Source organism: Hyposmocoma kahamanoa, unplaced genomic scaffold (assembly GCF_003589595.1).
Source record: "Hyposmocoma kahamanoa isolate Upper Pololo Valley unplaced genomic scaffold, ASM358959v1 78, whole genome shotgun sequence".
Taxonomy (NCBI): domain Eukaryota; kingdom Metazoa; phylum Arthropoda; class Insecta; order Lepidoptera; family Cosmopterigidae; genus Hyposmocoma; species Hyposmocoma kahamanoa.
Genome location: NW_020653945.1, coordinates 10,507,104 through 10,518,632, shown reverse-complemented (window position 1 = coordinate 10,518,632; position 11,529 = coordinate 10,507,104). Strand labels below are relative to the sequence as shown.

Below are 11,529 nucleotides of genomic sequence, written 5' to 3'. Positions count from 1 at the left end.
AATATGCATTATGGAAGTTAAAAATATGTGTAGGAAAATAGGCTACAGAGCAATTACGTGGTATCTTAACGTTTTGCGTGAAGAGAATTTCATATGAAATTTATTTCCTATTATCTGGGGAAATGCCGTTGCTGCCCAACCAACCATACAGATTATCCATCACTCAACAGACGGTGGAAATAGTAAAGCAGCCCATGAATCATATCTCTAAATTTTATCTCGCTCGCTAAACACTCATAAATATTTTGATCGATAAATTAATCACCGGTTGCACATAATGAATGGCCGCTGATACTATTTGTAAAGTGGAATTTGGCTATCTAAAACGGATTCGTCAATTAAAATCGAAAGAATAGGTCACTAAAATAGCAGAATATTCGAAACATTCATTGTAACAGATCAATTTACATCTTGAGATTTTGGCATCTCATCTTTGCGAAAGAACTAATTTGTGCGCCGGGTAATAAGACACCCTTAACCGTGACAGGTGCAGTGCCGCTCAGAGTTTTGAATCGCAAAGACCTAAGGTTCACTGCCACTGCTCCACCCTGAGACATAAGTAGGCAAGTCCCAAAACTAATCTTAATCTAAATGCTTTTGTTAGTAAAAGTGTCCGACAACCACACCAATGCCTCCGTAACTACCTCAGTGGCCGAACGGTTACCATGCCGTACTGCCACCCAGAGGCCCTGTAATAAAGGGAATATTTGTATGGCCTACATTTATTTCTCTCGTGAGTTTTGGTGCAATTTGTGGTTGTCTATGTATGTAGCCATGGCGCCGGCGACACAGGGTTTACTTAGTGCGGAGCTATGTTGAGTGTGTGCGTTATTATATTTAAAAAAAAAAATTACCTGGTCTCAATCTAAGAAATTGCCAGTACTATGAGTACTAGTCCGGGCACTATCCAGAACATTCTACCGTTCAAGAGTTCGTCGAAATAAACACCGAATTTTGATACCACGGGTATCTTTCTAAGAAAGACGTTATTTCTTAAACTACTACACCTACAATAAATATTAAATTTATTCAGTATCACGATAACTTACTACCATGATATTTCGACGTCCGCTCATCAAGTTTCGTATTAATTGATAACTACATTGAAGGAGCTAATTGCTGTACATTATTGTCATAGTGACGTGCAGTAAAATTTATGGAATGTATAATTTTACGACTCGACGCGACATTTGTTGTTTGAAATTCGAAATTTGAAAAAATGAAATCTAATACGATCGTCACTTCTGGGATCGCTGGCCAGCACAACTTCTACCTCCGGCAAACTCTCGTCAAAGCTCAATGCAAAGCAAAGCAGTTTCGAATTGATTACACGTTAAGTAAACATTTTTATTTTCGTTTAATTAAAACTTTTTAATCAGCTACCCTTTGCAATACCAGTTATAAATATAAAAACTTATAAATGTGACTCGCATTTGATTATATTTTTTTCGATAATGAATTGAGATTTGACCTCACTATTGTAATCTGTCAAAACGGCCATCATAGCGTGCCAGTACTGTAGTTTGTTATAATTATTAATACAATGATAGAACACTAAGAGAAATTCCTTCAGTCCGGCTGGACTCAAACCGGCGCCTTCAGCATACCGTGGCTGACGCTCTCCAAACTGAGCTACAGAACGAACCGACAGACCTCACGAATCTTTCTATGTGCTTGTTGTGGATCTTTGTTTGATTTTTAACGACATTTTTGCCGTAGCGCCATCTGTGACAAATCTATAAAAGTAAAAATTTTTACATATAACACTGGAAAAGCTGACAGCAATGTTCGATATTATTATAATATAACGAACGGTGTTTACGTAAGACATTAACAACCGTAACTTAAATTTCTATTTTTTGGTTTAATAGCACTAAAAAGTACCGTCATCATAGAGTACAGTTACTATTTGATATTAATGTCCTATTCTTTTGTCAGAGTCAGAATGATTTTCTTTGAACAGATTGATTCGAGATACTCAGTATTAGTACTCGTTCAGCGCTAGATTATAAACGCGGGAATGTACTATCTCGTTTAATTGAATACCGAATTGATTTTCGATCGATCCCGTTCGAATTGACTTCGAGAAATCTTGCAATACTGTTAGATGCCTCGGATCGATTCAAGTTAATACAATTAGCTTTTTTGCGATTTCGCGGCACTATGACAATGCAACCTCACTTACACGGAGGCTGATTCACAACTTCTTCTAGTGGAGTGATTGTGATTAAACATTTTTCGCTCGAACTTTGTGGTTCTCTCACATAACATTGTAGCGGTAAAGTTACTAGGTGTCTGTATATTTTAAATATTACATGGTTCAATAATATTGCTTTTCCTACAAAAGTAAAACGAAAATTATGTAAAAAAACATGTCAAAAATTTGTATACTTATACAACACAAAAAAGTTTGTACACCTACAAACTGCAAAAAAGTTTGTACACCTACAAACTGCAAAAAAGTTTGCATACTTACAACTGCAAAAAAAAATTTTTCTGTCAGTTATCTGAATTTCAAAAACAGAATTCACAACTTACGACATTTTCTCCTTCTTCATAATGAAATTTGCGTATAGCGTGAGCGTTATAAAAATACCCACTTTAAGAGGATCCTAAAAAACCTTTCTAAAAGCTGAATCCTATATGAGTACAGAATATGATTATTTTTGTAGTACTTGCCACGTTCTCCTGATAATTTAAATAAATATTTTACACTTTGAAGTTTGTAATTAGTGTAGCAATCTAATTACTCAACAGTACGGTCGCAAAACATTCATAGAAATAAACAAATTCATAAACAAATAGACTATTAAATACGAGATGCAATTAATAAGTGCAATTGACAGTACGTACCCAAATAACTTTTTCTCTGCCATGTGCCACTAACAATGTTTCATATAATGATCCTATTTTCCGCGTGTTTAGAGCTCATAACAACTTTTCTAAGGATTTGGGCCTATTCTCCCAGCAGCTGAATATGTTGGATATTTTAGAATCTCATTGTTTTTATGTATGTGTAACATTATTTTTTGCTATTATTTTTAAGTGCAATTTATTTATTGTGTTCAAAAGTCTGTTAATTTTTAAGTAATTTCATTATTTCGCAAATGCCGTGCGTGGCTGCCATAGGAGTGTAAATTTACTCCTATTGTAATACATGTTAACTATAAGCATCTTCACAGTTTGTATTCTGTAGCTATGCCAAAAATAAACAAATATGTATTTATTTTTTGTATTTAAACTTGAAGAAACCAACCTTCAACAAACCAAACTTTAAACTAATAGATAGAGAAAAACTCAGGTAAGGTGTTGGTACCAGTAATTCATAAAATAAAGTTATTTCATCTAAAAGAGCGTCTCAATAAGACTTAATTGCACATACATATGAAATATCTAGTCCAAAATCGTCAATAGATATGAAACACTTTAAAATGGTCGGCAAGCAATAATCTATTGAATATCCGATCACTTTTACTGTTATACAATTTGGAACGCGATGGTTTCCGCTTTTACAGAGTTTGCGGCCAAAGACACATTGTTATTAGCCGAGAGCGTGTCATTGGAATGCCTGAACCGCGGAGGACGTGTGGTTGACTGACACACTTTCAGCTGACCTTAAGGGGAAACTGTGTAAGCTATGCGATTTATTCATTGCCATTGAATACTCAAGGAATTCAAAGTTCAAATACTTCCTTCACTGAACATTTTAGGCATACGTACGTGAGGCGCACTATAAGTTTCCGGAATGAATAAGAAAAAAATACTATAAATGGTTAGAAATGAATTTATTGTTTCTCAAAATATTCTCCGTTAGCGTTAATGCACTTTTTCATACGAATGAACCAATTTTGAAAACATTTATGCCATACCTCCGTGACAATCTCTGAAAGATATTTTTCATACTCTTCGACAGCCTCTTCAGGTGATGAAAATCGTTGACCGCGTAACTGGTTCATAATTTTTGGAATTAAATAAAAGTCACAAGGTGCCAGGCCGGGACTGTACGCGGGATGGCTTATAAGGTCATCGTCGTTCACCTTCAAAAATTCATTTGTCTTCAAAAATTTGTTTGAGAACTGGCATTATCGTGGTGCAAGACGATACGGAGACGAGATTGCGTTATTTCACATCAATGGTCACATTACAGCTTGGCGGCAGATATAAGTAAGGTGGCAGTACTTCCTTGGACAAACTCTTTCACAAGGAGCTCTACTGCTACTAAAAAGAATCTAGAATGATCGCTGTATTAGTCGTAGTGGATTCTCGAACCCGTTAAGTGCTCCTTTAGGGCACCTACGGGACCGATATAGTTTTTGCGATGCCGACGTTCCGATGATCTCAAGTGGATAGTGAATCTTCACGTCAGTCATTCCGATCTCTTATCTCAAACATTTGGGTCAGGAGCATCGTGACCGCAGATACGACATGTTGATTTTTATTTACTTCGTGATCACTCATAGAATGACGAATCATGCCTTTGATTGGACGTGATATCTGCTATCCGAAACGAAATGCGCTTTGTAGGCCAGATCACAAAGGTTATGTGCTTCTCATCTCAAAGATAACAATTGATTCGACCATTGTCCAAGTGAAAACCGTATAAGAAACTGAGAAACCGAAAGCCACATCTTGCGCATAGCAATCAACGTAGGAGACAGATAAGTAAGTAGCACATACTTCGTTTGCGAACGTCTCTTCCTTGACAATAAACTATTTACCCTACGTCACAATGCTTTTGTTCAATTCTCGGGTCTCTTCTCATACTGGTGACGTAGTAAAATTTTCTACAATTTCCATTTTACACTGATACCTCACGTCTAACGAAATCATAAATAAATATACGAGTATGAAGTATGGGCGATCATAAAATTAGGTGAGATTTATTGCTGTGCCCTCAGCTATATAATACGTCGTCTACTAGTAATAAGGTCCATTGCATTCGAATCAGACACAAAATAAGTATGTTTCTCATAAACGTAAATTATAAGTAAACATCTGTGATGCTCTGAATAATTCACGTCTAAAATTATCCTGTTTCCGATACTGGGGCACATATATCACTGAATCAACACCTAGGTATTCCTTGAGTAGATGACTCGTCTTACTTTCGCCACAAATTTGTCAGCCTTCATGTGGCAAATAAATGTTTTCCATACGAAAAGTCACTAAAAAATTGCTGTTTATTACAAATAAAGTATCATAGTTTTAATTATTAATACAAAGATCGAACACTCAGAAAAAATTCCTTCGATCCGGTCGGATTCGAACCGACGTCTTCTTGCATACCGTGCCAGACGCTATACCAACTAAGCCACGGAACGAACCAACGGACCTCACGAATTTTTCTATGTGCTTGCGTCGTGTCTTTGTACTTGGTCTTTCAACGACTTTGTAGTCGTAGCGCCATCTATGAGAAGTCTTTAACAGATTTATCACCCAGTTAGTACCTTTACAGCTACCAGTCCTGGCGAGAGATGTCGCTATTCACGAATATCGAAGGAATTTTTTCTAAGTGTTCAATCTATGTATTAATAATAATTATAACAAACTAAAGGAGTAATTTAACAAAAAAAATTGAATATCAATTCAATAAAAATTTCATTAATACAGTGAGTAGCGACATCTCTCGCCAAGACTGGTAGCTGTAAAGGTACTAACTGGGTGATAAATCTGTTAAAGATTTCTCATAGATGGCGCTACGACTAAAAAGTCGTTGAAAGACCAAGCACAAAGACACGACGCAAGCACATAGAAAAATTCGTGAGGTCAGTTGGTTCGTTCCGTGGCTTAGTTGGTATAGCGTCTGGCACGGTATGCAAGAAGATGTCGGTTCGAATCCGACCGGATCGAAGGAATTTTTTCTGAGTGTTCGATCTTTGTATTAATAATTATAAGAAACTAGTGGAGTAATTTCCCAAAAAATAATTGAATATCAATTCAATAAAAATTTAATTAATACAGTGAATAGCGACATCTCTCGCCAGGACTGGTAGCTGTAAAGGTACTAACTGGGTGATAAATCTGTTAAAGATTTCTCATAGATGGCGTTACGACTAAAAAGTCGTTGAAAGACCAAGTACAAAGACACGACGCAAGCACATAGAAAAATTCGTGAGGTCCGTTGATTCGTTCCGTGGCTTAGTAGGTATAGCGTCTGGCACGGTATGCAAGAAGACGTCGGTTCGAATCCGACCGGATCGAAGGAATTTTTTCTGAGTGTTTTTTCTGAGTGTTCGATCTTTGTATTAATAATTATAACAAACTAGTGGATTAATTTCACAAAAAATAATTGAATATCAATTCAATAAAAATTTAATTATCATAGTTTTTTTAGGTTATTTTAGTTTCGAGTTAATAAAAATATTTTTTAATTACAATCATTATCATTACACAAATCAAATCATAACTTCATTTGTTTTGATTATTTATAATAATATTATGAAACTATGAAACAGCACATTAAAAACAAATATGTATGGAACAATTTTTTCGGACCTAAATCCCGTTCATTTGTTTTTCACGGTTTTGACCCTTTACCAGTCCCACAAATACATGTGATTTAGATGCGGAAAAAAGTTTCATTTCCAATGCATATTAACGACGAATAGACGTAAGACATTCGATAAAATGAAACAACACACCAACAATAAAAGTGCATAATGATTACGAATATATGAAGTCGTCACAAAAACCTAAAACTTCAAAAACGCCTTACCTAAAAGCAGCCGCCTGGCAATCTGGCTCTTCTCTGCACCAGCCTTGACACTCGTAAAGCGACAGATTCCGTACAGTGTAGTACGCTGTGCCGGTAAAGTCCACATCAGTCAGTTTCTCGAACGCTATTCGACCTACAACATAATTCTTCCTGTTAGAAGAGTTATAGTGAAATTTATTACCTACTAACCCACGTTTAGAGCGTATTTCTGAACCAAGAATTACGACAACGGAATGTAAAAGATACGCTTATAAAATATCCAAAACCATAGTGCAATTACAAAATATCGGTAAGTTTGTGTATTTAGATTTCCTTGTATTGCTACATAGCATGCTTCTAATAAACATTCACGTGATCAATTGATTGCTAAATGAGGCTATCAGCGCAAAAGTGGTGTAACCCCATGAAATGTATAATGAGGGATTTAAAATTAGCCATTTTTATTTAATATATCGTCGGGGATAGTGCAAATTTAAGCGCGTATTTGCAGTAAACTAAATTTTACTAGAGAGGGATTTAAAGTTATTACTTTGTTATTTCAATGGCTACCACTATCATTCTTGCACAGTAAGCATTAATTTATATTGTCTACGGACTGACAATAATAGATTTCCATAAATCACTCTAATTTGGTTGCCAAGGCATTTACGCGGAGTTGCTTTGGCCACTAAATTACAGAAATGAAAACTCATAATCCAATGCTAGTTACGCGTAATTGCCCTATCCCCGACGATATGCTAATCATATATGACCAATATATAATTTTGAAATTTTGTTATGAAACTAGCATCATAGCAATTGTGTACTTAAGTACCTAACATTTGAAATAATTAAGCAAAAAAAAAAACTTACGCGCTGATGGCCTCAATTAATAGCAAGCAATAAGTAAGTCTTACCGATGACAAAGGAAGCCTGCAGCAGGAACAGTGCCAGCCGCGCTACGCGCAGCGCCTCGCGCCTCATGCCGACACACCCGCACACCTGGTACAACACAACAAAAATATTTTTAAACATCCGATTGTACCGGACAATACTAATGCACACAAAATTGGTAAATAGGAAGGAGCCATTCAAAGCACCCTTCTATGTGTATCAAGTGAAAACCTGTACATCTTTCAAAATTCTTCATATCTTACGAAATGCTCCATTGGAAGTCACTTCATACAGTGAAAAAGTCGGGGGTGCTTTACATGGCAGCCAGCCAAACCTTTATTAACAAACCTTTACAATTAATATACCTTTACAATTACAAACGCAGACAATTATTTCGCGTATAGTATTTTATGTACAGCTTTTTAAAGACTACAAAATTGTATACAAACTGCTCGTTTCGCCGTTTACATTTATGATTATAAAGTTTAATGGATGTGATTTTTATATAATACTAGTAGCAATAATGAGAAGAAGAAAGAATAAATCTACCTCAATTCTCTGTAATCGAGTATGTTCGAGTATGTTATCGAAATATGTTTATTTTTATTTCTGCTTTCGAAGTATCAAAGGAAATAATGTCGAGTTTGTTATTTGTAGACGATAACTACCATTGTAAGCCTAGGAATTTAATTTTGCAGTCTACCGGCCAGATGCGGGTCAAGACCAAAGCTTAGGCAGACGAAAGCAGCTGGAAAGTCAGTGACACAAATTTTCATTTATTTTTTGCATTACAATATCGCTTTCACTTCAATCTTTTTTATGAAGGAGAATGAATGACTATTTGTAAACGTGAAAGTACGACGATTGTTGTGTAGTTCTCCCTACAAAGTTGTTGTAATTGCTGCGTCTACATATTTAATGATTTGAACGGCATACAGTTATTACTAAGCACAGTCGATTTCACACTTTTAATAAAAAATTAAAACGTTCTTGTATTGGCTAAAACTGGAGCAATAAGCGAAAGGCTAAATGTATCCGGTCATTCAATGATAAAACTTAAAAAATACACTTATGCCGTTATATTAAACTTGTTGCTTTCACTAGCATGCGTAAAGTGGTGAATTCTATGTGATAATTTGATACCTTCTTACGGACCGAAAAGTACACTATGAAAATTTGATAAGTACCTTACTCCGTTACTGTAATTATGTAATTTGTAGGGAAATTGTCTTGAACATCGCATTTGCTTATCAGCCCTTGTAATTGTTCATAGAATCATCAAGCATAGGTTATTATGCACCGTGAGTTTTGAAACATGCCGGAAGAGACAAGTTTGCGGTACACTCTTACCTTTTTAACGTACCGCAACCAACTGTCTTGTGGTAATGACAATTTGAAACTGTTCATCTTTCTTGTTCCCATGCTTCGTTTATGATCTATCTGAAATTAGAATCATTTAACTACAAAAACTGTTTCTTATCCCATTGCATAGCATAGTCGCAACTTTGGTTAATTTAAATGAAACATCGAAATTGCTGTTACGTAAACTGTATATTTCTGATATTTATTTTATGGTAACTGATAGCTGTGAAGGTACCTAGCTGAGTGAAATTCTTAAAGTCTGCTGATTCGATCTGTAACTCAATTGGTAAGAGTGGTAGCCCCGGTTTGGCAAACCGACACTGGTTCGAGTTTTTATGTGTCTCCAATCTTAGTATCTATAGAAATTAGCCTAACCTTTAGCTCCCATAAAACATACGCCATCAAAAGATAACGTTGAATATAGAGATGCAAAATCGTGATATTCTATGCAAAACATTGAGAAACCTGCCCAGGTGGTTGACATTTGAATTTGCTAGCATTCTCACACCTAGTTTGGTAAAAGAGCGGAAGGAGTAGAACAGTTAGCTCACCTATAAGTCGCCAGTCCGACACCTTGGCCGCGATATCCCGCAAGCGGAACCTTGGTTCGATCTAGTGAACAACACGACGCCCCAGTCATATTGTACTCAAATAAAAAGGGTGAATCATGGAAAATAACGATTATTTCGAAATAAAAACGAAACACTCATAAGCACATTGAGAGCAAGATTGAGAACATAATTAAAACAAGAAAGGCGCTCCATTCCCGAAGGGTAGAAAGTATTTGTGCAACACGGTTACCAAATCTGAGACTATACAGATACTCCGGTTGGATACACAGCCATTGATAAATCCAAAATAATTTCAATTAAACAAATTAAAATACTTGTAATACTGAAGCGGCAATAAACAAGTTAGATATACGAGTGATAAGTATCGCGAAAAAGATATAGATCTGCAGGAAGCCGTTACCTTATAAGTGAAAACTAAACGGGACGTGACAAGTGCGCGAGTAGCAGAACACAGCAATTAAGTGACGTGATCCATATGTCACTGTTCACATACATAATGATCGTAACAGTTATATCACGATACGCAAGAGCGTGTCGCAGCGGGAACGGCGCGGACTCAGCCTCCGTACGATATGCATTCACAAATTGCCCAATTTAACGGTGAAGCCGACTCCGCGAGCTTACATCTTAACAGTTTTATCATCGGCGAACTAGAAAGCAATTTGTCGACGCATAATATATGCGGCTGCTAATTTACGCATTTGTTGAAAGGTAATTCAGCCTTTACGATGATCATGCGCTTTGATGTTACAGTGTTGCAGATAAGAGCGTAAAGTACTGTTGATTTTTGACTATTCAAATAACCTTCAAATATCGAACGTTAACTACTTACTTTTTTATGTTAACTAGTGACGGGACGAACAAGTCGTGCACCTGATGGTAAGCGACACGCCTGCCTAAAACAGGTGCTGTGCCATTAAGAGCTTTAAATCGCAAAGATTTGAGGGACGCTTCCACTGCGACTGTCACCCTAAGACATAAAAGTCCCATGTGCCTGTAATTTTACCAGCACCCTAACCCTTCCAAACAGGAATAGTGTAATGATCACCGCTTGGCACCAGAAATACTTAGGGTACTTCCATAGATGATATCTTTCACGATGAGCTCTACTGCTCTACTAAGATTTTACATTCCTATCGACATGTCTACACGTCCCACTTGAGTTGGACATAGCTTGAGCTATGAATAACATAATATACACGTGAAGCCTATAATAAAGAGCACACGTTATACTTACACGTGTAATTCAAACACATTCAGCGGGAAACATTTCAATGGGATTACGTCCAATCATAGCCAATTTAATTCATAATCAAGCCGTCTACATGTATGAGGCAAGAAGCACACGATGGACTAATAAAACCATTCTTTCCAATCAAGAATGCACCGGTGGATAGTAAGCATATGCAATTAATAATTAACATTTAATAGAGCGTGCCGTGGCGCCCTCCTAGCGATTCCCATTACGACAATGGCTACTCTCGCGTTCCCATGCCGACGGATGGATTAGCCATCAATTTGATGCCGGACTTTATAATTATTTACATTCAGTTCCATACAATGAAATTATAGACGTGTGAAGCGCATGTAAGTGTCTGCTTATATGCAGTTTCTTACCATGAAGACGACGGTTATTAGGTACCTCCAAGGGAAAGTTTTCGCAAATGTCACGAGGAAAAAATACACAATGGTGAACCTTTAGGTACCTTTATAATTAACTTATGTGGATACTAATTTTTTTTAAGTACCGTAACACAGGTTTTATCGAGATTGGACGCGAGTCTTCCACCTTATACCACCTTCCACCTTACCTTCCTAGTTAACATTATAAATATCTATATTTGTACAAATTACCACTGTAATGAGCCCAATAATAATGTAACCTTTTTTCAATTATTTTACCTATTTTACTTTAAGTCTTATTTAGAAATAAATAATTAGCCGTTTCTCATGTTTTTCATTAATTTGTTTCCATTTCTACTAATGCAGGCTCATTGAATGGTTGAG

At 36.4% G+C, this 11,529-nt stretch overlaps 1 protein-coding gene across 1 annotated transcript in view; it reads right to left on the bottom strand.

The window, feature by feature from the left end:
- The window catches only part of LOC113233001, an 89,484-nt gene that overhangs the window by 40,526 nt on the left and 37,429 nt on the right, over positions 1-11,529 (bottom strand). Inside the window, exons 3-4 of the mRNA XM_026467931.1 lie at positions 7,612-7,696; positions 6,716-6,848 (exon numbers count right to left, since the gene is read on the bottom strand). Coding sequence (XP_026323716.1) covers positions 6,716-6,848; positions 7,612-7,678 — 200 coding nt within the window. The 5' untranslated portion in view covers positions 7,679-7,696. The remainder of the gene's footprint in view (positions 1-6,715; positions 6,849-7,611; positions 7,697-11,529) is intronic.